Below are 27,958 nucleotides of genomic sequence, written 5' to 3'. Positions count from 1 at the left end.
CTGGATTTCTGGATTAAACCTCACTTTCTTGACTTGGGGTTTCTGACTTTTCCTAATAATCGAATTTCTTTTCTCTAGGGTAAGAGGATTCTCATATTGTGCTTTACGGACAAAAATCCCTTCTTCCAGATCTGCTGGATATTGTGAGGAAGAGGTTCCTTTTTCTTTGGGTGCAGTATCTAATTTGTGATAGATAGCAGAAAGTCTTTGTTTACCCATACTGTTGTAAGATTAAATATATTTATTTTATATTTAATCTAGTAGCCATTATAATCATTTACATTATATGGATCAAAATATATAACAATCCTATTAAATAATTAGTTGGTAATTGTTGATGGGCCTAATTACCCTTATTAACTAATTAGGGTTTCCTCCTGGGTGCATATATAAGGAGAATAATGTGGAGGTTAAAGGGTTAGACAATTTCACAAACCCTAATAGCACATAACATCAATCTCGCCTCCCTCTCCATAACCGATTCCCTTGTCGGTTTCTTATCATCACCATCATTAGATTGCACCCTAAGGAGGAACCAGACCAAGATGACAATCATGTCAAAACTTATTGTTGTGTCTCCATCTGGATTCTCTGTTGGCCTGTACTGCTGTAATCAGGTATGTTTTCATGTTTTCCATTATGCCAAAAACAGAACTGACCAACAACTGTAACTAACAAATAACTAGTTAAAAACACATAATCACAGAATGGCAATTTAAGTACTCCTCAAATAATTTAATAGACTTAAATCAGTAGTAAGCTTATATCAGTGGCTCTAATACCACCTTTTTCCCTGTCACGGCCCTCGGCCCCGGTTTGACCCGGTCCAGAGCCGCGAGACAGGAAATCCCGTGGTATTAAATTTAAGTGATAGCGGAAGTCTTTTAATACAAGATCTTTTAAATATTAAAACTGCCCGTTTACATAATTTAGGGATAAAACCCTGTAATTTACAATAAGGTGATTTCACGGGGAAATCTTTTATTTTATAAAACATGTTGCTTTTTATTGATTTATACTGAGCCACTTCTCTAAGCTTGTAGTGCTTCACGGCCCTTTTCTTTGCTCACAACAGATCACCTGAAACATGTTTGAAAAAGGTTTTGTCAGCGGGGAAATACTGAGTGAATCATTCAGTTTACTGAAATCGACACATTTTGTTATAATTTACAGTATTAAGAGCGATTACAATGTTTCTGATATCAACCAACTACCCACAGTATTTGTCACTCGACCAGCCATCGGTAGCCTCATTGCCCGATGATGTCTGTGACTATGGTCATATCACCCCTTGGCTAACCCGTTGTCCAATGGTGACGGTTATCAAGTAATGTATACAAAACCCCACATACCGGCTGTAATTTGGTGATTACAAAGACTTAATCCCTGTAATTATAACTTTGAAATTAACTTGGAGTTTTGTAAAACAGTTGATAAAAAGAGAATGACTCACACTGCAGTTTTAACGAGCAGAGTATAAGCGTACTGATTATCCTTGTTTAACCTAATTTAAATAACAATGCACACAAACTGGGTTAGTAACTAATACAGCAGTTACGACAATTCACGAGATTAAATCCTCACAACGATTGACAAAGTGCAATACTTAAATATCCAGCGGATTCACAACGAATGACACAGTATAGCCCGAGTTCGGGCAGCACTCAAACATCCTGTCGAAATCACGATGAATAACAAAGTATAAACCCAATTTGAGCAGCACTCAAACAATCGTTGGATAGTTTCAATCGATCGGACGTTGAATCGTGTGTGTTTTAGGACTGTTTCGACTATAACTCAGAGCACAATTTGAAATTTAACGTCGAACAAACGCACAGTATCAAGTCCCACTGCTACCTATTTATACCCCGAATATTGCCCCCCTCGCGCCATGCGAAAGGTTCCCTTGTGCGCGTCGCGTGGCGCGAGAGACCCTAGTCTAGCATAGGGTGGGTTCGTGTCCAGGTAGCTTGGCTGAGTTGGTTTCGAATGAAATTTCAATTCACACGTTAAAATTTTAGGATATTATCAACTAGGGTTTACCCCCCCCCCCCTGAGTTTTAGGGGCCCTGATCCTGATTTCCGATTGTTCTGAAAATTTTAGGGTTTATGCAGAATTACTTGGGTTTCTCAATTAGGGCTTCCTTAATAGACAATTAACATACTAAGTATTAATTTTAGTGAGAGTTGTTACAGATAAAATTCCAAAAATAAAATAAAATGTCAAATTACACAAGTGCCCTTTTAGTTAAAATCCCTCCATGCCACGTGTCACATTTTTATTGCTTCCTCGACTTTCTAGGAAAAACCCACTTTCTACCGAACTCCTCCTATATATATATATATATATATATATATATATATATATATATATATATATATATATATATATATATAAATTTAAAACATAACTTGGATATTATCCGCTTTAAAGAATATTTTCTCGTTTGGTCCGTACTTAATTACAAATTCAAACATTTTCATTCTTATCGTTCATTCTTACTTGTTTGATCCGTACTCAGTTACGGCTTCAAACTTTTCATTCTACTTTTCATTTCTTTCATGTTTGAACCCATTTCATGGATTCAAACATTTTCGTTCCTAAATTTCTTTCATTCATCGCATCATTTTCCATATCATTTCATATGATATGTTTCGTAACAACCTTCTACATTAAACATCAAGTGTTGTGTTCCAACACTACATTCCACATTCTATATCATGTGTCGCGTCTCAACACATCACTCTACTTTCTGTTTCAAGTAGTGTTTCCACCCTTGTTTCTTAGGTTTGATTCGCGTACAACTACAGGTTTGAACTTTTCATTCTCATCTTTCTTTCTTAAGTTGATCCGATTCTTAAAGAATCGTTGGACCCCTTCCAAACCCATACGTCCCCTATTTCCCAATTCGACAAGATATACATGTGATGATTCTCATGGTCTCACAAGCGTCCTATGCTTCTTGCACACTGGCCAGGCGTGCAATCCACATTCTAGTCTCATCTCTTCATGAGAATCATCACTTTATATCCAGGGAACTTTTTTTTGTACCGGTCTTCATTTCGTGCCACACTCATTTGAATTCTTCTAGGATTACACCCACGTATTTAAAGGCATGCTAAATACCAGTACTTACCAAATTTAAAATTTGTGTACCTGGTGTCCATTTGCTTGCTTTATCACATGCCTTAACCTTCATGATAGCCCGCGACTACGGAACCTCCTCATTGTCCAACAAGCTCACCTTACAACATTCATCATTGTTAGTAACATCACACATACTTACTTGCATTAAATTTTTACCTTTCGGTCTTGATCGAGTATCAGATTGTACGGGCCACTAATCATAAGAGCACACGGGTTTGAGTTCAAGTACTTACTTCTTTGTACTTGATTTCACTCAAACCTAGGCTCTGATACAAACTTTTAACACTCTTCCATGATTTTGGAATACATTTTGGGACTCTTTAAAGGTTACAGAACAAGTTTTAGGAAGTACGAAACTCGTGGTGGGATAAACCATCAAAAATAGAAGTTCTGCACCTGTGAGGGGCGTCGGCGACGCCCTAACATGCATCAGTGACGCACCCTAGAAACTCACGTCTGGGATTTTCAGCGTTGACAGGAGATTTGGGCGTCGGGAGCAAGAAGCCACGTCGGCGACGCACCAGGGGCGTCGGCGATGCCTCCTCAGTCAATCAAACACTACTTTGTTTGCTTTCAGCTCGTACGACCCGTTTCCAAGTCCCGTTCCAACCCAAACTGACCCAAAATGTCCGTAACATTCTAGAACATTCCTACATGACTCCTGTCGTAACCCCCGACCCATCCCTGGAGCGGGGGCTGCGAGCACGAGCCGGTGGTATCGGTGTTTATTCATTTGGCAACGGAAATGAGACATCAGGATCGTAGTTAGGAAATAATTTCAGAGTTTGCAAACACCAAACTTTTATATTAAACAAATGGGATAAAACCCAGATTTCATTTATAATATTTTAATAGGGATAAACCCTAGTTGCTGAAAACATAAACTTTTTATTTAGGTAACTTTATAGCCACTTTCTTTAAGCCTTCAATGCTTGATAGCTGGCTTTTATTATCTTCACATCAAGTTACCTGAAACACGTTTTAAAAATATTTTATCAGCAAGAAATACTGGCGAGTACATTCTATTTTATAAAATGACACATTGTTATATTGTACAACATCAAGAGTTTTTACATTTGTTTATATCTACCAATTTCTCAACACAGTATTGCTACTGGGGCACCATTGTCCCCCGTGCTTGCGGTCATGCTAATATTAGCTAACCCTTTGTCCAATATTAACGAGTGTCAAGTAATGTATACAAAACCCCACACGCTGATGATAATTGTAGAATTACAAAAACTTAATCACTGTAAATACCACTGATAAACATTTAGGGTTTTGTAAAACATTTGAAATAATGGCTCACTAACTGTAAGAAAAAAAGAATGACTCACATTGGAAACTTATGTTTTTGTACTGGCTTCCTTGTGATATTTCCTGATTATTTTCTTGAGTTTCTAATAAAAACATACAATGCACGCGTGTTAGTAAAATAACCCAAATCACTTTAGCCATACATCACCAGACAGAACCCCAACGTACTTAGTCAGGCAGAGCCTTGACATGCGTTGCTGGATCCTAGATCAATCGAGTAGGGTAACGAATCAGTGATTGGGGGTTAAAATTTACAACGGGGCGGAGCTTCGGGTTTTAGAGGGTATTATTGCTGTTATTTTCGGATTATAGTGACTGAGAGAGAAAGAAAAGTTGAACGGATTGAAATGCTGAACTGAGGCTCAATTTATAGGTGTTTCGGGGGTCTCTCGCGCCCCGCGACCCGATGAGGCCTGGCCTCTCGCGGCCCGCGAGGGCACCCCTAGCTACGGCTAGGGTGGCCGGGTGGCACCTAGCCTCGACACATGTCATGACACGTGGCACCCTGGGTGTTCGGCAAGAAACAGGCCTGTCGCACCCCGCGACACACCCGGGTGGGTCTTGTCGCGACCCGTGACTGAGTAATATTTAGGATTTTGTTTTTTTTTTATAAAATTTAAGGTTATACGTCTTCGGTTTCTCGTTTACGGAGCGTTGTAGGGCGTTTTCGAGGGTTGTTATAACTCCCAACATTCATACAAACAAAATTTCACATTAGTCCCCATACTCTAACGTCCAAAATTAATATCTTATTATGCTGCTTTCGGTTTTTGACCCGTTTGCTTCTAACATGCGATTTTTGACATAGTCAACTACATTTGACGAACAACAATAACACTTACCTTGGTGCTTACCCTTACCTATACTTTCTTACATGATTCCCTATATTAAATCATACCAAACATCAAATATAATATACGAAGTGAATTCGGGATTCACTTACCTTATGCGTTCGTGTTGGTGTTCGTATCCGCTTCCTTGCCTCCTCTTGACCCGTTAGCCTTCTTCCATGCTTGACTCCATACTAGTGTGGTTCCTATTCTTTCATGTCATCATGCCCATAATAATTTTAGTATTCATGCTCATTCATATTAACATACATTTTCCAACTCTTATCTACATTGACTTTCACTAACATGCATACGACATGAATTGTCAACCACATTGTCCAATATCTTGGAATTTCGAATTCATTATAATACATAACACATAATTGGTCTAACAAATATCCCATGATCTCTCAGTTCTTACATTTGTGTCAAAATTCCTAACCATGCTATTTATACTTGGTTGAATTTCAGAAAGTCAACCTTCTAGCATATAACTTCCAACTTTTGAATACGCATTCATGTTGATATGGTAGGCCATAATAATGACATCATATTCATTTCATACATAATGTTGTATGACACATACAGCTACATGATCACCTAGTTACATACACAATATACACATAATCAATTTACACATACTTATGCTTTCATGATACTACATTTGACAACCACATTATATGTTAATCAACTTAACATAATCATAACATCATCCTTTACTAGCAAGGTCATATGCTATAGATTTAGTACACATTCACTTCTTAATCGCAATTAAGTGCTTAATAGAACACATGGCGAGCATCACCCGTTGAAGCACAATGTACAAGTGCCTAATGCATAGTCTTGACCAACACATACATTCAACCCGAATTCTTGTACGAGTTCCATCTAAAGCACATTCTTCAAGTTAGTATACTACTAATTACATCATTATCATATTTCATTCATATATGTCAAGCCATTTCATATAATCTCACATCCTAACTTCACTTAGACATTTCATCATACACTTGGTGTGCATACTACTTTTTAAGCACAATGTACAACTAATTCATGCATAATCTTCTAAGTTCTTACTCTCAGTTATCAACACAGCAAAACCAAAAACTAACTTCATACCATATTCAACCTAACTTGCAAGAGTTCATCATATTCAAATAATACATCAATAATTGAACAAAGATTAGACATGGGTGACATACCCATGTTGCCATCTTCACCACCAATGGTGGGTTTCACCTCCAAACATCAAATTTTTCAAAATCATACACAACACAAGTTCTATTTGGTGATTCTAATACCCAATCATGCTTAATTTCATATCAATTCACGGATTAATCATAACCCACTTCAAACAAAATAACCAAATTGGATTCTACAACTTAGTTATTAGCACTAGATGGTAAGGATTCTTTCTTCATGCATTAATTTCAACATCAGTTTGGTCTTGGATTGGCTTGAACTTGATATGTTGAACTAGAGAGTGCTTCCTCTCTCTCTCTCTCTCTCTCTCTCTCTCTAAACATCGACACACACACACACACAAGAATGCAGAATTTTGACTTTGATTTCCCTTTTGTTGACCACTTTCATCAACTTCCAAAGATGTCAGAATTTTGGCCCTTGTACATTCCCTTTATTCTTTCTATTTACTCTTTTATGTTAACTAAGTTAAATAACCTAGTTAGGTTATTTCATAACATAAATCTAGTAAATACCATGTTTATAAAAACATTGGATTTTTGGGGCGTTACAACTTTAATGCATTTTTTTTATTAGTTTTATTGGGTTATATATTATATAATATTAAACTGAATTTAAAAAAAAAACATTAATAAGGCCCCGTCTGCCATCCCCACCAAGCCCGAAGCCCCTGCCCCACTCCCCTCATGGCGTCCACCTGTTGTAGTGTTTGCGCCCTTCTTGCAGCTATTGTGATAGCATTGGCACCCCCTGTGGAGCCCCATAACACATAGAAGAGGTGTCTCTCTTCAAACATCCCAAGTCAACCATGAAAACAAACAAAAAATGTATATTAAACTAACCTGTAAGTTTTCTTATTCTTATTAACTTGTTTTACTAACATGCTTGTTTCTATTCGTTATCAACTAATTATTTATAACATCATCTAAATTTTTCGTTTGATTTATGAATCATTCAGTTATTCAAATGCTACAATAGATACTTCCTCAACTTCCTTTTTTTTGAACGACGATTTTCTTGTATTAGGCTACCACACTTCCCAAATTGGAGAGCCCCGTTGCTCCACTCCAGCTAGACTATGTTGTCTCAACCGGGGCTACGTTGACTTCAGAGTTTGGCTTGGGTGTTCCCCCGGGAATCCATAACGTCGGCTGCCACTTGACAGACTCTCTCTATTATTGCCTAATCCACCAAAGTGACACAAGTGGGAATTGACTTTGAGTCTCCATTGGAAAACCGAAGCCTCTCTACCACTAGGCTACGGGTGGTGGATCCTCATCTTCCCATTTACTACATATTATTTAATTTCGTTTAAATTAAGTATAGATTAACATATATAATTCTCATTTCTTACATACAATTAACTCAATTAGTTGGTCTAGCGACCTATTTCACTTTAATAATAGTAACATAATACATATTATTAACAACAATTTACAATTTTAGCAAATCAATTATTAGGCCTATTCAAGCAATGAACAATTAATTTTAGCAAATCAATTATTAGGCCTTATTCACTTTCTGGCTAAGTGCTAACCATAAATAACTTGTGGGCTTGGGAAATGCATTGGTCTGGCCCTTAATAAGCCCAACCTTGATTTCTGAAAGGAAAATAAGGGCACATGAAAAATAGGGGAAGAAGCAGGGTGAATGAATTTTCTTTTTAATTGTTTTCAACTTTCACGCAATTCCCTTCTCATTCTTGATTCTTCAACCTTGAATTAGGGAAAACACATGGAACACTTGAAGATTCCTCTCACTCATATTCTATCAGCAACCAACAATTTTTCAGAGACATACTTATTTGCAATTCAAGATGACGTTAAGTTCTACAGAGCAGAACTGGAGCATTATGATAAAGAAAATTCTTCATCAAAGAGACAAAACACTGTAATTATAAAAGGCTATCCTTCTGATAGACGTCACCAGTACTCTGGAGAAAAACAGTTTGTTAAAGAAATTGAAATTCTTAGCAGTGGAGTTAAGCATCCCAACATAGTAACTCTGCTTGGATTTTGTCTTGAAGATTCTGAGATGATCCTTGTCATTGATAATTTTTCTAATGGATTTCTTGGTGATTATATGGGAAACCTCAAAGACAAACATGTTTTGACTTGGGAAAAACGTTTAAAAATCTGCATTGATGTTGCACATGGGTTACATTATATTCACTCTGAGATGGAAGACCAAAAGATGATAATAAACCGTGATATATGTAGCTGCACCATTGGATTGGATAAGAACTGGGGGGCAAAAATTGTTAACTTTGGCGACTCCATATTCTTGCCTCCAAATCAAGAAGACAACGCTCTCTATCACAAAAGTCGTATTGGCAGACTGTCCTACAGAGATCCACAATATGAGAAGACTGGTAAGTTAAAAAGAGAATCAGATGTTTATGGTTTCGGAGTAGTCTTGTTTGAAATTCTATGTGGGAGATTAGCCTATGACCCAATTTATCTTAAGGAGAGTGACAAAGGGCTAGCCCCTGTAGCAAGACAAAGATTCAGCACAGGAACACTAGAAGAGATGATAGATCCTATAATAAAGGAAGAAATTGGTGAAAACAATTTTGTTCTAAATAGAGGACCCAACAAGGATTCTTTGCACACGTTTATTACAATTGCACACCAATGTGTGGCGGAAACTCAAGACCAACGCCCAACAATGAAAGTCGTAGTCAATGAACTTGAGAAAGCATTATTATTTCAAGTAAGTCATTATTCTAACTTCATAATTTGGATACCTATAAGTAAAATAGTTTGATGATTCGCTATAAGTCTATAATATAAAAAACCAAATGTGGATTGGTTGATGAGGTTAGATTCAAACTAATAAAACACAAACTGTTGGGGTTTACACTGCTAAAACTCCTTTCCATTATCTAACATATTGCATTCAACCTCTTAAGTTTACTTTATAGGCATTATAGAGATTCTCAATCCTCCCTTTTAGACTATCAATTTAGGACTTTGTCGATATACTTATACAGAAGTATATCAGAAATGATAAAAGTTCAATTTAAACCTTCCATGATATCACCAAATTACCAATTCATCATAATTTAATAGTTTTTATCAATATATGTATTTTACTTGGTGTGTCATGTTTAACAGATAAACAACAAGGACAACCCCAAAATGTTACTTGAAGAGATAAAACAGGCGACACAAAACTTCAATAATCGTAATTGCATCGGGGGAGGAGGATTTGGGAGAGTCTATAAAGGACACCTTCAAGATGGTAATGGACATAAAACCATTGTTGCAAAGCGATTGGATACGAGGTTTGGTCAAGGGGAACAACAATTCTTGAGTGAGCTCCAAATTCTTTTGGATTATAAGCATGAGAATGTCATTGGTCTTGTAGGCTATTGTGAAGAAATTGATGAAAAAGTCATTATTTATGAGTATGCGTCCAAAGGAAGTCTTGAAAAGTATTTGAATGATGCTTCTCTTACGTGGGTGAAACGACTTAATATATGCATTGACGTTGCAAGCGCGTTATATTTCTTACATGGAGGAGGTGGAAAACAAGCAAAGGTGATACACAGAGACATCAAATCTGCTAACATATTACTAAACCATGATTGGAAAGCGAAACTTGGTGATTTTGGGCTTTCTTTAATAAGTCCATTAACTCATGAAACAGATTATATCATCGATCATGCATGTGGCACACCGGGATACTTGGACCCATTTTACAGAAAATCAAGAATCCTAACTATAGAATCTGATATTTATTCATTTGGTGTGGTATTATTTGAAATGTTGTGCGGGAGATCAACATTTATAACCCACGAGCATGAGGGTCACTATATATCAGATTTCATTAGAAACAAATTTGTTGAAGGAAAGCATGATGAGGTAGTGTTCGAGAAAATAAGGGAACATATGAAGCCAAAATCATTTACTACATTCCAAAAGATTGCCTACCGGTGCCTACATCATGAAAGAGAAGAACGGCCGACAAAAAACGAAGTTTTAATGCAACTTAAGAAAGCATTGGCATTACAAGTAAGTTATCTCAATTATTGGGGTGAGCAGAAAACCGAAATAACCGAACCAAAACAAAAACCGACGTTTTTGTTTTCGGATAACCATTTCAATAACCGATAAAACTGATAAGTTACAATAGTAGGCCTAGTCCATATATTTTTATGTTTACATTTAAGTTGTTTAAGTGTTTAACCTATACTAGTGTAGGGGGGAGGTTCATGTTTTCGGATAACCATTTCAATAACCGATAAAACTACATTTTTTTGATCAACGGTTGTGAATTAAGATATCATTTTGTCAACTTTTAACTAATGCTTTAATTAGTAAGGGTATTATAGACAATTTGATGTAGAATACTAATAAATATTTTAAAGAGTTACTCAAATCTCATTAATGCCACCATAAATTCCTCCTTCATGACTATTAATGTGTTGGGTCTTACACCAATTTTATTAGGAGTGACAAAATTATTTAAAAATGGTGTGTCCTACACATATTTTATTATGAGTCGCAAAATTATTTTAAAAAGTTGAGTCCTACACATTCTGTACCTTACACCAAAACATTGTTTTAATGGTGTAGGAAACATTGAATATGTAGGATCATGTGCATGATTGTTTATATTGTGTAAGGTGCACAATTCTTTTATTAGATAGACTTATTAATTGATTAGATTTCATTAATTTGAATAGCAAAAATAAATGATAACTCATTAAATGTTTTGTTCAAATTACTTTTGTATCAATTATTCTTTTCATTCTTAATTTGTAATTTGTTCTTATTTGAACTCCCCACTACTAGTATAAATTATTAATTTTATTCTTGAATGTTAAGTATTCAATATAATAATGTTAAATATAATAACTTGAATGTAAAAAGATATCAGAAAGATTATTAAATTTTAAATTATACTTTTGTTTTTTAAATCTTACATAATTTTGTTTCAAAAACCAAAATAACCCCGAATAACTGAACTGAACCGGTCAAAACACCGAAACCGAACAGCTTTAAAAACAACATTATCGGTTTCAATTTTGGTTTTTCCTAAAAATCGAACCGAACCGTGCACACCCCTACTCAATTATATGAAACGGGTTCCATGCATACTTTAACTCGTGTTTATGGTATAAGGTTATCAATGGTAAGGGGGGACGGTATGATTCACTGAAGGTGGATCGGTGAGTGGGGTTGCCGCATGAGGGATGATTCCGGGTGGTGGATCGGTGAGTGGGGGGTAGGAGAGAAGGGGTGTAGGTCGTGAGTATTCACCGAAGGTGAATAAGAAGCAATGGAGGAGAGAAAGATGAGAGAGAGAACCAATCAATTATTTTAAATTTAGTGGGTGTTTAAATCATTCCTAGTGTTTAAGTAGAAAATGAGGAGTGAAAGGGGGGAGTTGACATGGCATAATATTATTGGGTAGAGAAAACTCAAACACCCTAAAGTGTTTGAATGATACATTCCACCCTAATTTCTAACACTATTAATCTTTTAATGACAACGACAACAACACACACATATTAAAAATTGTATTTGTCTGGATATTTTAGTTCATTGTTTTTGCATTTTATATATGTTTTAGTTTTTTATATCATTATGGTAAAATACTTGAATATTATGTCATATTTAAGTACTTATAATTAAAACAACTGAAAACCTAATAAATGTGGTATGAAGATCAATATACCGGATGTATTAATATTACATAGTTTTATATATTATGTGTAGTGGCGGACATACAATGTAAGTAGGGGCAACCTCCGCTACGGCTTGGCGCTCCAGCGGTAGTGTAAAATTAGTGTAAATTTTGGAAAAATTTGACGTTTTTTCGATTTCGTTACCGCTTATTTATAAAACGTTACGGCTTGACGGATTTTCTAGATCCGCCACTGATTATGTGGACCTTTTACATCGGAAGTACCACAAAATTCATTCATAATTATTCAGTTAATGAAGGTTACTAAATTAAAAGAAATAGAAAGTCATGGATGGAGGCTGCTAGATCGTATATATTTATGTATATGTTGTTGCTCTTACATCTTATTAGATCTTACCTTCTCATTCATTTGTAACGTGTTGTTTTTATACTACTTTATACTTGATAACAGAACATGACATCAACAATGACCATGTTCGCTCCCTTACGAATCCCACTTGAAGATGTAGTAAAGGCCACCAACAGCTTTCATGATGATTACATTATCAAACACGATGGAATTGGTATCACATATAAAGGACGACTCTTTTGGTCTGGAAAGGATATAAATATTGCTGCACGGAGGTTTGATTGTAAGGACGGGGAAGGAGACCTCAAGTTCTTGAATGAAGTTTCAGTGCTTTCTGATTTCAAGCATACAAATCTGGTCTCTATCATTGGGTTCTCTGACGAGAAAGATGAAAAGATCATCATAACCACGTATGAGGCCACTGGAAGTCTGGGGCAGTATATAAGCAGCCCCAACCTTACATGGAAGCAAAGATTGAGAATATGTGTAGGTCTGGCTCATGCATTGAGTTACCTCCATTATGACGAGGGATGTGATTATGGTATCATACACTGTAACATCACTAGCGACACAATTCTATTGGATGAGAATGGGGAAGCCAAGTTATCCGGTTTTGAATTTTCCATAAAACAATCTGTAAATTATAAGGACCAGGTGTGCCCTTGTGAACACACTGGCACAATGGGGTGTGTGGACCCCGCAATTGAAAAGATGGGAGGTGTGACCCACAAGTCGGACATTTACTCATTCGGTGTTGTTTTATTCGAAATTTTGTGCGTGAGGAAAGCATTAATTCATAACGAGGCTGATAGGTCTCTACCTCAGTTGGTCAAGCATCATTTTGAAAAAGGAACATTGCATGATATAATCCATCCTCATCTATTAAATCAAATATTGTCTCCGCAATCACTCCTCATATACTCCAAGGTAGCATATTCTTGCTTAAATGATGATCGAGCACACCGCCCAGATATGCACTATATTGTGGCTAAACTTGAGAAAGCATTGGAAGTTCAGTTGCGTCGTGAAAATATTGTAAGACCCTTTTCTATTTTATTATCTATTTTTTGGCGTTCATCATTCATGCATAGTAATTTTCCTTTTGTTTTTGTATCTTTATTTCCTGTTCTACTTAAAAGTAAGTCAAAACATGATGGTAAAAAACTCCAAAATGAACAAAAAAACATCGGGATGGGTAACATAGCTATTTTGTTAATTAGGTGATACGGTCCAATTAACTGCCTAGAATATGGTATATGAATTTAAGAAACATAGTAAATAATATCTTTAAGTTCTTAAAAACTTGAAGTTAAAAAAAAATTAAATTTGTTAGACGTTTGTGTGAGTATTCGATACTTTAAGTCGGTTTTTGGTGAGTTTTAGATTGGATTTTAGATAATGAGTGTCATAATGGGTAGTGGCGGAGCTTGACTAAAGGTTCTGCGTGGCCGGAAAGCATAGTTATCAATAGCGCCTATGGCTGCCGCTATATCGAATAGCGTGGTGTGGGGGCCATATGCCGCCACAGGGTACATGTGGACCTTATATCGACAATATAGCGACTTCCGACGTGAATTCTGGCAACAAATTCCGGCGACGGTGTTGTTTTCAGCCAGAAACCAGGAAGAAGGGGGAAGAAGACAGCGGGCTGCGTATCTGTGTCTTTTAGGCTTTTAGGGTTTAAATAAGTTTAGGTTTTTAAACATTTAACCCCTCTATCTTTCATGAGTAAACTTGTAACTTTTTACTTAAAAAGTGTAAAGATAGTTTGTTTATTTAAACATTTAACCTCCTCTGTCTTTAGTAGTTTACATTTGGTTCTTAAATTTTTAAATTTATACATAAAAAGTATAAAATTAACATTATAAAATACATATATATAATATGGATAGCTATTTTTTAGTTTTTAAATTATCTACTACCTTATCGCTAAACAGGAAATAACAGGCGCTATTTCTCGCTATCGCTACGTAGCATATAGGTTGTCTATCGCTATTGACCGCTATTCGCTATCAATAACCGGAAAGTCATGGGACCCAACATTTTTTTTCCTGTTGCTATGTTCGCTATTCAATTATGGTCGGGTCAAACAATAATAACTCCAAATAAAACTAAATAATCTTCATTCATTCAAAGGACCAGTTCTTACACATAAAAAAAATTGAACCCTCTAGTTTTGTTAAAAATATTGACCCCTCAAGTTTCATTTCTATAAAAACTAGTTTAAGACTTTATTTAAACTCACTTCAAGTTTAAAAACAATTATAAAAAATTACTAATAGCCCCCATTCTTCACGTTTTTTAACTCAATACGAAAATATGTATAAAATTTTTAGATAATAAACTTGATAGGAGCAGAGAATTTTTAGGCAAAATAATTGGCGAGGGCGGACCTTTATAGTTTTAAAATTTGGACGAAAAATCAAAAAAATTACACTACTAACTAAAACATTGGCAAGGGCGGTGCACCCCCTTACCCCTTAAAAGCTCCACCCCTGACAGTGGGTAACTTTTTTTTACCACATATGACATATGAGGTATACTCGATACGTGCTTTGGTATACCCTGTAGCCGATGGGTAACAGATATGTGTAGGATACAGAATGTAAGACACAATCTATAATCGGGTATTAAATTAAGAATACCAATACCTGACCCTTTACCATTGGTAGTGAATCAGATGGAGTGGTTTGGTTAACGCGTTGATTATACACTTTTTTTTTATGTATTTATCATGATGATAATAATTTTTTATACTTTAAACCCTAACTTTTTTATGTTTAACTATTTTTGACTTGCAACCTATTTAGACATGTTATATTTAATTCCAATTAACATTAACTTACGTAACTATTAATTTTTTTTTAGATGTCATATTTAATTGCCTAATTTATTAACAGTTACTTACGTAAATATTAATATTTTCTATAGCACTTCCATAACAATTAGGCTATAGGGTGTGGTCAGGGCTGTTCATTTTTATCCAAAACCCGAAACCCGACCCGAATTCAAAGCCACCCGAACCCGAATTAGCGAATATCCGAAAAAACCCGAACCCGAGAAACCCGAACCCGACCAACCCGAACTTTAAATGGTTCGGTTATCGGGTTACTTTTTCCCTACCAAAAACCCGAACAACCCGACCCGAAAAACCCGAAACACGAAACCCGAAAAAAAAACCTGAACATTTATTGTTTTTTTTTATTATAGAGGTGTTTTGGTTTGGAGTCTTTAATATATGAAACATTAAGTTTTGAGACTTTTAAATATTATAATAGCATATTGTCAAATAATGTTTGAACTTTGATGATATTTTTAAAGTAGCAATATGAATTTTGATGATATCTTGTAAAAAAAATATTAATTTTTCATTTTTCATTTTTCATCGAAACCCAAAAACCGAACAACCAGACCCGAACTACCCCGAACCCGAATAACCCAAAACCGACTAACCCGAACTTTAAATGGGTCGGTTATTGGGTCAATTTTTCCTAGATAAAAAACCGAACAACCCGACCCGAAAAACCCGAAACCCGAAGAAAAAACCCGATGAACACCCCTAGTCATGACCCTCATGACCACCATGATCCTCCACATAGGCACCATGTCATCCATTTTTAATTCACCATTTAAAACCACTACCCTAAGGATGTGGTCATGACCCAAACCACTATCCCATTTATTTTTTAATTTATTTTTGTCTTAAAATTTTCAAATGGGAGGGTCGTGGCAATCGTGGTTTAATCCATGGGAACCACCATTAATCAAGGAGGGGGATGGTATACCATTTAATTAATGGTTCTATGTGGAAATAATGTTTCAATCCATGACCCCCACACCCCATAGCCTTAGAGTAAACTAGGGGGTGGGTTTTTTTTTTTTTTTTGGAATAGGAATATAAAATAAAACCAACAAACACACCCCTTAGCAAGAAGCTACGAGACACAACGTACAACAAAGAAAGAAGAAAACATAACAAAATAGATATTACATATTGATTGTAAACCTACACCAATCATTCCAAGATATTGCCCTGAACCTTTGTTCTTTGCCTCACCCAGCTATAAGATGTCTCCTTTATTTCATCCAGAACCTTTTATATGACTCCATTCCTGTTATTAAATGTTTTGCCATTCCGAGCTAACCAAATGCTCCATAACGTAAGCAAACATATCGCGTGTGCCATCTTTTTATTTTGACTCCATGGTAGATGATTCACCTGATACATCAATTGTTTTACTGTTCCAATACTACCTACAAATGCCGCTTGAATCCATATGAACACATTCCTCCAAATCATATCTGCGAACCTGCAAGTTATCAAAACATGATCTGCCGTTTCTTCGTCTTGATCACACATTCTGCACACCACAGAAGTGCTGATAACCCGCCTTCTTAATGAAACAGCAGTTGGTATCTTGCCATCCACCGCACGCCAAACAAACATATTACATTTCAACGTTGCCCATCTATTCCAAATGAAATCGTCTGGTACGTTATTGAGATCAAATCTGTCTGCTAACTGTTTCCGTACGCCTCTAACTGAAAATCACCAATCTTTTTTGTTTTTCCAGCCCCATATATCCCCCATTTGAGACACATTTTGCTGTTGTAATAACTTATTCAAATCCTCCATTTCGCCCTTTTCCAAGTCAGAGTTCGGAGCCCTTAGCCATGCCCAATCCCATAATCTTGCACCATTAATAACTTTATAATTTTCACAAACTTTTTCCCTCTTTTGTTTTGCTAGGAAATACATCAGAGGGAAACGATCTTGCAACCGCGATTCCCCAACCCAAGTGTCCACCCAAAATAGAGTTTTATCACCTACCCCCACTTTGCTTGTTAAGCACCTTGTTACATCAATATTATATTTTCTAAAATCCTTTTTGATCTCCCCAATTGTTTTCCAAATATCCATAGTAGCCTTCTTTATCGGAATTGAGTTGACTCTTCTTGAGTTATGATGAATTGATTGTATTACTTTTACCCACATTTGGTCCGGCTCCATCTTTATGCGCCACCACCACTTTATCAATAGAGCCAAATTCAAATCTCTAATACTCCTCACCCCGAGACCCCCAAACTTTTTTGATGCCACAACTCTTTCCCATTTAACCCATCGAATTTTGTTTTTTTGACTACAAGCTCCCCATAAGAATCTCCTTCGTATACCCTCCATTGTTTGTATGACCGCAATGGGACACTTATACAAAGATAAGTAGTAGTTCGGTAAACTACCTAATATAGATTTAATTAGTGTCACTCGACCGGCAAATGACAATAATCTTGCCTTCCAATTTGACAACATCTTGTTAAAAGTATCGATCACTTCTTTCCAATTTATAACCCTATTCATATTTGCACCAACTTTCGATCCCAAATAAGTAAATGGAAAATTGCCCGCCTTACAATTAAAAATTGATGCCATACGGGTTGCTTCTTGCGTTTCTTCACCTACACCAAATAACTAACTTTTCTTAGGATTCATTTTCAGCCCCGATACTACGTAAAAACATCTTAGTATTCTTTTTAGATTTCGCACATTTACCTCAGTCCAATCCCCAATAAATATTGAGTCATCCGCGAATAACATGTGACTAAGATAAGGGCCATCACTCGGTAGCTTCCATAGCCACAATAAACAAAAAAAGGGATAATGGATCCCCTTGTGTTAACCCTCTCCTATAATGAAATTCACCTGAAGGGGATCCGTTTATTAAGACTGAAAATAAAATGCCCATGACCCAAGTCCTCCACTTGGGCGGAAACCCCATATGCGTCAAAATGGAAATAAAAAATTTCCAGTTGAGCGCGTCATATGCTTTTTCTATGTCCGCCTTGAATACAAACACACTCTTTTGTGTTTCTTCGTCCAACCTACTACATCATTTATGACCAACGGCCCATCAACGATGTTCCTACCCATCACAAACGCGGATTGTTCACTCGATATAACACTTTTTAGTACACCTTTAATACGATTTGCAAGTACTTTGGAGATGATTTTGTTAACCACTCCAATCAATGAAATAGGTCTGAAGTCAGAAAAAGTGATTGGATCAGTTACCTTAGGTATGAGTGAAACGAATGATGAACTGCACATGTGATGTAAAGACCCATGAATAAAAAAATTGTTGCCTCATCTCCATTACCATGGTCTTTAGTTCATCCCAAAATTTCTTTATAAGTGTGAAAGTAATACCGTCAGGACCTAGGACCTGGTGCTTTATTACCCCCACATTCCCACACGGCTGCCTTGACCTCATCCACAAAAAACGACAAAATTAGAGACCTCGCCTCCTCCGGCGTTAATCTTTTAAAACCGATCGACTTCATTCTCGGCCTATTATTGATTGGTTCTTTAAACTTTGATTCGAATGATCTCCTAAATCCCTTCATTATTATTTTAGCTTCCGAAACCCACTGTCCATCGATCCAGAGACCTGTCACTTTGTTTCTTGCTATGTGACTATTGCAAATAGCGTGAAAATAAGAGGTATTTTCATCACCAAGGCCAATCCATCTTGTTCTTGATTTTTGTTGCACATCCAACGCCTTTGCCCGGTGACCCTCTCTAATTAGTTGTTTGCAATTTTGCCACCTGTTTATTTCAGTTTCATTCAGAGGTCTAGATTCCGCCTCAGTATCCAAAATATTCAGCTCCGCTAAAGCCTCATTTAAGTTTTTCTCGCTTTCTTCTTTCGCTTTCTTCCTCCACACCTTTAGTTCCTCCCTTATAGCTTTTAACCTAGTAGCAATTACCTCATCTTTAAATGGGGAATTGCACTCCAAGAGTCAAGCCTTTTTTAACTGCTTCATCAAAACCCGCTTGTTCTGACCAGCTATTAAATAGCCGAAATGGAGATGGTCCAAATGAGTTATCAACTGTTGTGAGAATAAGGGGACTATGATCAGAGATTTCTCTACTAAGAGCAATTAATGTTGCTGCTGGCCACTTAGACATGAAGTCGCTACAAACAAAGACTCGGTCTATTTTGCTTAGATTAGTGCCATCCCCTGATAAAAATGTAAACCTTCTTCCGCCCATGTTATATTCTTGGAAACCTCCCTCCCGGATAAAATTATTAAAGTACATTGCACCATTAGCATCAAAGTGTGAGTTAAACCTATCTTCCGGTACTCTTACCTCGTTATAATCTCCAAGCATAGTCCATCTACCTTGCATAGTTTGCCTTATTGCTAGCCAATCATCCCACAACCTTCTCCTACTAGACAAATTGGACAGAGCGTACACGTTGACTATAATCAACTCCACAGTTTCGCCCACCATATGCCCTTTTGTGAGTAAAAAATTTTGTTTTTTTATCTCTAAATTTTTCTTAAACAAACCTGAGTTCCAGATCAAAAGTAACCCACCAGATCTACCATCTGCATCCACCTTCGAATAATCAAAAGCTGAATTATCCCAGAATCTTCTAATTAATATGTAGGGTAAATCCTTGAATTGTGTTTCTTGTAATGCAATAAAAGACAAATTATATCTAGATAACATAATCCTTACACCTATCGCCTTCCCCGCCCCCCCTGCACCTTTAATGTTCAATAAACCGAAATTCATTGAGGAAGGACATCCTCCTGTTTGTTATGTACCGAACCTAGGTCCAAGTATAACGTCTTTATTTTGAACAAGTGGTTTACTTTTTGTTTTAGTGTGCTAAAATAATGGAGATCATGGGGATGCCCTTATCTTCCAGTAACATTTATTTCCATTTTGTTAGGAGTTAGTTTAACATTATTTATTTACTTTTTGTTTAGAAGTGGCTATATAAGAGCCGGAGGTTTTATTATTGAAGATAGGAATGAAAATTATGAAAGTCTAATATCCTCTCTAAATTGCTACTCTGGCTTCTCTCTAATTATCTTTGAGATTAATCCACTCAACGGATTATTTATCCCAAATCCGATTGGTACATATCAATTGGTATCAGAGCGGTCTTATCCCCTCATGGACGTTCACGAATGGAACGAGTCGTTGGATCGAATCATATCAACGATTGCTGAGATGATCGATCTTCTCAAAAACGAGTCCCGGAGATGGGCAACTTCACCCATTTTTTCTACACTCCCACAACCCGTTTCCTCTACCGCACCATGTGTCCCGTCACCCGCTTCCGTCGCAACACCATCACCTACCTCTCCACCACCGAAAAAAGTCCCCTTAACTGCCAAGTCGGCATTGAAACTTACACCCACACCATCAACAAAATATGTGGTTAGAAGTTCTACACTTGCCAGCCCTATGATTCTTCAAAGTTCAACCGGGCGGGAATGTTATGTGCCTACCACCCGTTTCCGCCACCGCACCAACAAATTCAGCAACACCGAAACAAGCCGCTCACATAGCCCTTTTGCCACCGAAAAGTGCACCATTCACAGTCACAAAACCCACAACCCCACCTACCACATCGTGGCGTTTCACTATGACTTCTCCAAACGCTTTGGGACGGACCGAGTGGCGTCCGCCGTGGTTTCCACCAAGTTGTAACCTGATTTTCTCCTTGCGAACAAGTCGAATTCGAGTGGGGTGGAATGATGTGTGCATGAAACAAACGAAGTCATGAAGACATATCAAACATATGCATCACATCGTGAATATTATCATGCAATATTAGTAACTTAGTTAATTAGATTTATGGAATTAATTGTTTTTAAGGAGTGGGTTACCATTATCTATTTGAGTGGGTAGTTATCCTTTTAAATAGCAAGTAGTGCGTATTGTATTGTAAGGCTATATATCAGCCGATTAACAATTGTTTAGATTATGAATGAAAATCTAGAGTTTATCTCAAGTCTTGCATCTTACTAATTTCTTTTGAGTTTGATCCCCTCAACGGATTATGTATCAACCGATTGGTACATATCAATTGGTATCAGAGCGGTCTTGATCCCCTCATGGACGCTCACGAATGGAACGAGTTGTTGGATCGAATCATATCAACGATTGCTGAGATGATCGATCTTCTCAAAAACGAGTCCCGGAGATGGGCAACTTCACCCATTTTTTCTACACCGCTACCGTCACCCGCTGCCGCATCACCACAACCAACTTCCGCTCCCGTACCTACACTTCCACCACCAAAACCAGCCACCACACCACCTATTCCGTCACCCGCGTCTGCGCTGAAATCACCCCCACAACAAGCACCATCGCAAATGCCCACATCACCAACAATCACACCAATACAATCCACACAATATTTGGAAGCTTCTGTCCAAAGTGAAATTATATTAAACTCATTCAAGGCCATCTCAGAATTTGAAGAGAAGTTTGGTGTTAACTACAAAGTCACTACATATTTTAGTGACACACAAAAGCATACCACCAAATGCATGGGTGTTATTTATGGTATTAATCTCATGTGTGTCATAAAAGAGCACATTCGTGAATGGCGACCACCATGGCGACCACCATGGCGACTCGTTAAGACCACACCAAATGCAATCGGACGAGTCGAATGGCGACCACCGTGGCAAAAAGAAAAGTTTTCCGTTCTTGAGGACAAGAACGATTTGAAGCGTGCAGGATTGTTATGTACCGAACCTAGGTCCAAGTATAACGTCCTTATTTTGAACAAGTGGTTTACTTTTTGTTTTAGTGTGCTAAAATAATGGAGATCATGGGGATGCTCTTATCTTCCAGTAACATTTATTTCCATCTTGTTAGGAGTTAGTTTAACATTATTTATTTACTTTTTGTTTAGAAGTGGCTATATAAGAGCAGGAGGTTTTATATTTGAAGATAGGAATGAAAATTGTGAAAGTCTAATATCCTCTCTAAATTGTTACTCTGGCTTCTCTCTAATTATCTTTGAGATTAATCCACTCAACGGATTATTTATCCCAAATCCGATTGGTACATATCACTGTTCTTCATCAACTGGTCTCTAACCAAACCTTCTTTTCCTGCCAGGTTCACTCCTACTTTTTCCCCAACTTTATTTGTTTCCATAATCTCTTGGTTCACCTCTTCACCTGATAGTCTGGGTGTTTGAGTATCAATCTGATTATCGTTTGATTCAGGGACCACTGTGTCTTCTACTGTTGGTTCTTCCTCCCAGTTTGACCGAACTCATCTTCGAGTGAAGGACCTTCTTCGCTGCTAGCAAAGAAATCTTCTTCGATTGATCGAATGATTCTCACCTTGTTCTTCCATCTGCTCAGTTTAATTGGTTTTTTTGGTGCTTCTTTCTAGGGCCATAACGTGTTTCATCAGACAGCTCTAAATTCAGATCAGGTAATTTACCCTTATTAATTTGAGAGTTGTGCTTTATGTTCTTAGCACCGGCCGCTGCAAGGCTTGATCTCTTCCTTTTTTTATGGGCCTTATTAATAGGCCCACTATTCTCTTTTGTATTTAATCCAGCATCAACTGGTCCGTTAGTCAACGAATGGGTCCCACCAAATTGACTGGATTGTGTTTCCGATGATGTCTCTCCAGCTCCTCCTGATTTATTGGAGACATACTCTCCATCATTTTTGAAATTCCCAATATCATCATTAATATTATTCCAATTTTCTACAATTTTAACGTTCCCTGAAATAACATTTTCACTTTCCTCCCCTGACGTTTGAGTTTCACCATCCGCCACTCTTGGTTTCTCTGCCGATGGTGATTGAGCATTCTCTGTTGAGTGCTTGAACATCATCATTATTAGTTGTTTTTGTTAATTCACTCCGATTGCATCTCGATTCGGTTAGGAATTCTGGTACCCACGATTCACACATCTCAGCAACCCAAACCAAAATAGATCGCCCCTTCCACCTGAACAAAATCTCTTCCTTTATGGTTTCACCACTATTAACAATAACCCCAACATTATCGAACTGTAAGTTTAAATCTTTTGGATCGGTCGTTGAAGGCTGTACCAATTTACCATATTTTTCACCTATGCAGTTGAGTACTCCATCTTCCCATAATTGTATTGGCACACCTCGAACTCTTAACCATGCGATTCGCTGAAAAGGGATAGTTTGGCCGTCCCAACGTATCAAACCATTGTTTACGTTTCTCCCCTTCCTTTGCCAAAAAAGCCTCCACCTTCTCTTTACTTTCAAAAGTGATAAGTATTTTCAGACCGCCGAGATACCTAATTCCGACATTATTCAGGTTTACGACTGTTTTCATCAGGTTCGCTCTTCTTAGTAAACGCAAGTTCTTCAGATCACCAACTATTGCTTTGCCTCTCCACATCTCATAAGCTTTTGAATCCTGGTTAAAGATAAGTACCTTCTCCTCTGTTATCGCCTGTTCACTTCCACTAAGGGGAGTGGGGGCGGATGGTTTATAACGCGTGATAGCATATTATAACGTGTGGAACAATTGTGAAGACCACCGCCACCATAGTGTATCACGCGTGCAATATTCCAGGTGTGGATTTTATCACGCCGTGAAAAATGGGTGTTGTGAGGGAACATAGGGGTTTATTTTTGGGTGTTGTAAGTGATAGGCAAAGGTTGTGAGTGATGGAAAAATGATTGATGACATAGCGGAACTTGATTGGGTGCTTTTGAGTGATGGAATTCTATCACTAGTGACCACCCCCACCCCCCTAACGGCGATCGCGAATGTTTTACCATTCTTTAAACCATCATCGTTCCGGATGCTGGCATCTTTCCTAGCCCACACTTTCTTTTGTTCCAATACTGGTACTGGTTTTTCCTTTATCACTTTCACAAATCTTGCAATGTTTACCCACACTCTCCAACCATGGAACGTTATCTGTTTTAGTGCTTTAACCATCTTTTCTTCGTCTTTCACCTTGACAAACCTAACAAAACCACATCGATTCCCATGTTTATCCCTTTTCCTTGCGATGTAAGCATCCACCAAAAAGCCATAGTTTCGACACTCCACCCATAGATCTACATCCGATATGTGTTATGTATACTCGGTCGTAACCCCCATTGGATGTTTGTTTCTGGTATTATTTTTTTATGTTATCATTTCACCCTTTGTTTGAAAATAGAAAAACCAAAAAACGTTATTCAAGGGTTTGGTGTTCGTCAAAAACCCATGTTACATATGGACGCCTATTGTTAGAGAAAATCTCAATCATTGGTTTTAAAGAACGTCGGCATTCTTAAACAAGGCCAATGTATCAAATTTGGGTTGATTAAGAAGCACCCAGTTTTTGAAAATCTAAGCAAATTAAACTGTACTAAACCACAGGATTTGGATTCCATTTACATTATCATTTAACATATCCAACTATATGTGATTTAATATAATTTAAGTATTTAAGTAATTCAAATATTGTGTTTGGGCCGTATTTACAAACTTGGTAAGTATAAAAGGTTTCTAGGCCTGGGAAAATAAGTTGGGCTGCCTCCCATCCCCCCCCCCCCCCCAAAAAAAAAAAACAAAAAAAAAAAAAAAACAAAAAGCGTTATTCAAGGGTTTGGTGTTCGTCAAAAACCCATGTTACATATGGACGCCTATTGTCAGAGAAAATCTCAATCACTGGTTTTAAAGAACGTCGACATTCTTAAACAAGGCCAATGTATCAAATTTGGGTTGATTAAGAAACACCCAGTTTTTGAAAATCTAAGCAAATTAAACTGTAGTAAACCACAGGATTTGGATTCCATTTACATTATCATTTAACATATCCAACTATATGTGATTTAATATAATTTAAGTATTTAAGTAATTCAAATATTGTGTTTGGGCCGTATTTACAAACTTGGTAAGTATAAAAGGTTTCTAGGCCTGGGAAAATAAGTTGGGCTGCCTCCCCCCTCCCCCCCCACACACACACAAAAACTAAATGCTGAAAACTAAACCATAAAACTAAACCCCATAATTAAATGCTAAAAAAAATTTGCAAAATTACTCTACAAGATCAAAATTACTCTACAGGATCATTTGTAGAGTAATTTAAAATTGTATGTTGTTTGATAAACTTGTAGAGTAATTTTGATTCACTTGTAAAGTAATTTTGATGCAGAGTAATTTTGATAATTACCCTACAAGATCAAAATTACTCTACAATAACATTTTATAAAATTACTCTACCAAGATCAAAATTACTCTACAGGATCATTTGTAGAGTAATTTTGATAATTACTAATAATTACGAAAATGCCACCGCATTTTTTAGTAAAACCTTCAGTTCGTACTCGTTTTGTACGTTAATTTTATTTGTATTTGATCTTTCGTCTATATATGAATTAGCATATGTCCATTAGTTAGGCTCTGGTCTGCTACAGTTTAGTTTAATCAGATGGTAGTGAGGTGGGGATGGGTTGCTATACTCTGTACAAAGTGGAACCCATTTGCCTGGTATAATTGCAGTATGGGTAAATGTAGACAGATTCAATGTAATTTACAGTTTTTCTAAAAAAAGTTAATAACGCATTTTGTTTTTCTCAATTTTTATGTTCAATGTAACTCTCTTTTTCCCTTTCACATATTTGCAGGAAAAGAATTGGAAACACTTAAAGATTCGTCTGAGTGATATAAAATTAGCAACTAATGATTTCTCAGAGACATACAAAATTGCATCTTGGGATGGCTGTACTTTGTACAGAGTAGAACTCGACCACTTTGATGAAGAAAATCCGTCATCCGAAAAGGGGAAGGACAAAGGAGGACATCCCAATGGACACAACACTGTAGTTATAAAACGGTACCCTTCTGGACATGAGCTGTACGGGGATGAAAAGTTTTTTACAGAAATTGAAATGCTTATGAGTGTTAAGCATCCAAATATAGTCAGTCTACTTGGATTTTGTGTTGAAGATACTGAGATGATTGTTGTCACTGAAAATGCTTCTAATGGATACCTCAATGACTATTTGGGTAATGCCAATGATATGCGTATTTTGACATGGGAAAAACGTTTGAAAATATGCATTGATGTTGCACACTCATTGAAGTACCTTCACTATGAGATGGAAGACCAAAAGGTGATAATACACCGTGATATATGGAGCAACAACATTGTAGTAGACGAGAATTGGGGGGCAAAGATTGGTGGCTTTAAAGACACCGTATTCCTGCCTCCAAATCAAGAAGACGAAGCTCTCTATATCAACGGGCTTGGCAGACGTAGCTACATTGATCCAGAGTATAAGAAGACTAATAAGTTAAAAAGAGAATCAGATGTTTATAGTTTTGGAGTTGTATTGTTTGAAATTCTATGTGGGAGGGGAGCCGATGACTCAATTTACCTGAAGGAGAATATCAGAGGGTTAGGCCCTATGGCAAGACAAAGCTTCCGCTTAGGAACTCTAGAGGACATGATAGATCCTATACTAAAGGAAGAAACCAGTGAAAACAATTTTGCTCTAAAAAGTGGACCCAACAAGGACTCTTTACACACTTTCATGAAAATTGCACATCAATGTGTGGCAAAAACTCAAGACCAACGTCCTACAATGAAAATCGTTGTCAAGGAACTTGAGAAAGCATTATCATTTCAAGTAAGTCAATGTTCGCATTAACCTTTTAATACACATGCAAAATGCTTGTTAATAGTAGACTAAATTAATAAAACACAAACTAATTTTCATATGTACCATAGTATTTGTACTCAAATCGTTACATTTACATTGAAAAAAACTCCTCTAGTTTTAACTTCTAGTGTTCCGGTCCTAAGACCGTTCTTAACTATTGATGAAGTTGTTAAAGCTTCTTTTTTTTTTTAATCAAACTTACTCTTTTTCCTTTTAATCAAACTTACTCTTTTTCCTTAACTATGATGTAGTATCCCCAGGGGGCTGCTATTCTCTAATCACAATTTTATTATTCATTTGGCTTTCTCATTGTACCAGTTGAATTCAAAGGTTAAATCTGATTATGTGGAGGAGAAGAGTCATGCTTCCATAATTGAGACACAAGTAGTTGAGCTTTCTAGTGAATTGAACAATATGAACATAACTAGAAAATCTGAAAATCCTGAAATTCATAACAAGGAAAAGATGTTACATGACCAAACCGATGACCCAGCAAAACCTGACTGTTGTAAGTTTGCTGTGTTTCGAATTTTTAAAATGATTTATCAAGTAGAGTCTTAAGCTGGTGATATGTGGGTTCAGGAAGTCAGACTCTCAGGAAGCTGCTACACCTTCTTGGCCAAATATGTCAGAAACAAATTCACAAATATGAAAAGGAGGCTAAGTTGCAGGTGCTTTTGGTTGTTGTATTTGGTGGGATCTGCTGGATAACGGTTTGCGTTCAAACAAGTCATGTTTAATATAGGTTTAAACACGCTGGGTGGATTGAGTTGGACTTTTTTTGCATATATCTTAATTTGTTTGTATAAGTGAATGTCATGTTGATGCTTCTCTAGTTCTTTCTTTACTTGTTTACGTTGGTAATTTTAGCGTTATTGAATTAACTTGTCGACTAAGTCGGTCTTGTTAAAATGCAACGAGTTAGGAGATTCAGGAATGCAAGCTCGATTTAGTTTACAAGATCGGGTATCGGTT

The 27,958-nt window shown here is 36.9% G+C and overlaps 1 protein-coding gene across 1 annotated transcript in view; it reads left to right on the top strand.

Annotated features, from left to right (window-relative positions):
• The window catches only part of LOC110891173, a 55,839-nt gene extending 27,960 nt beyond the window's left edge, over positions 1–27,879 (top strand). The window contains exons 5-10 of the mRNA XM_022138844.2: positions 8,224–9,210; positions 9,615–10,514; positions 12,605–13,537; positions 25,946–26,950; positions 27,302–27,491; positions 27,566–27,879. Of these exons, the coding sequence (XP_021994536.1) occupies positions 8,224–9,210; positions 9,615–10,514; positions 12,605–13,537; positions 25,946–26,950; positions 27,302–27,491; positions 27,566–27,567 (4,017 nt within the window). The 3' untranslated portion in view covers positions 27,568–27,879. The remainder of the gene's footprint in view (positions 1–8,223; positions 9,211–9,614; positions 10,515–12,604; positions 13,538–25,945; positions 26,951–27,301; positions 27,492–27,565) is intronic.
• Positions 27,880–27,958: the final 79 nt, after the last annotated feature.

This window comes from Helianthus annuus, chromosome 11 (assembly GCF_002127325.2).
Source record: "Helianthus annuus cultivar XRQ/B chromosome 11, HanXRQr2.0-SUNRISE, whole genome shotgun sequence".
Taxonomy (NCBI): Eukaryota; Viridiplantae; Streptophyta; class Magnoliopsida; order Asterales; family Asteraceae; genus Helianthus; species Helianthus annuus.
This window is presented reverse-complemented; position numbering and strand designations above follow the sequence as displayed.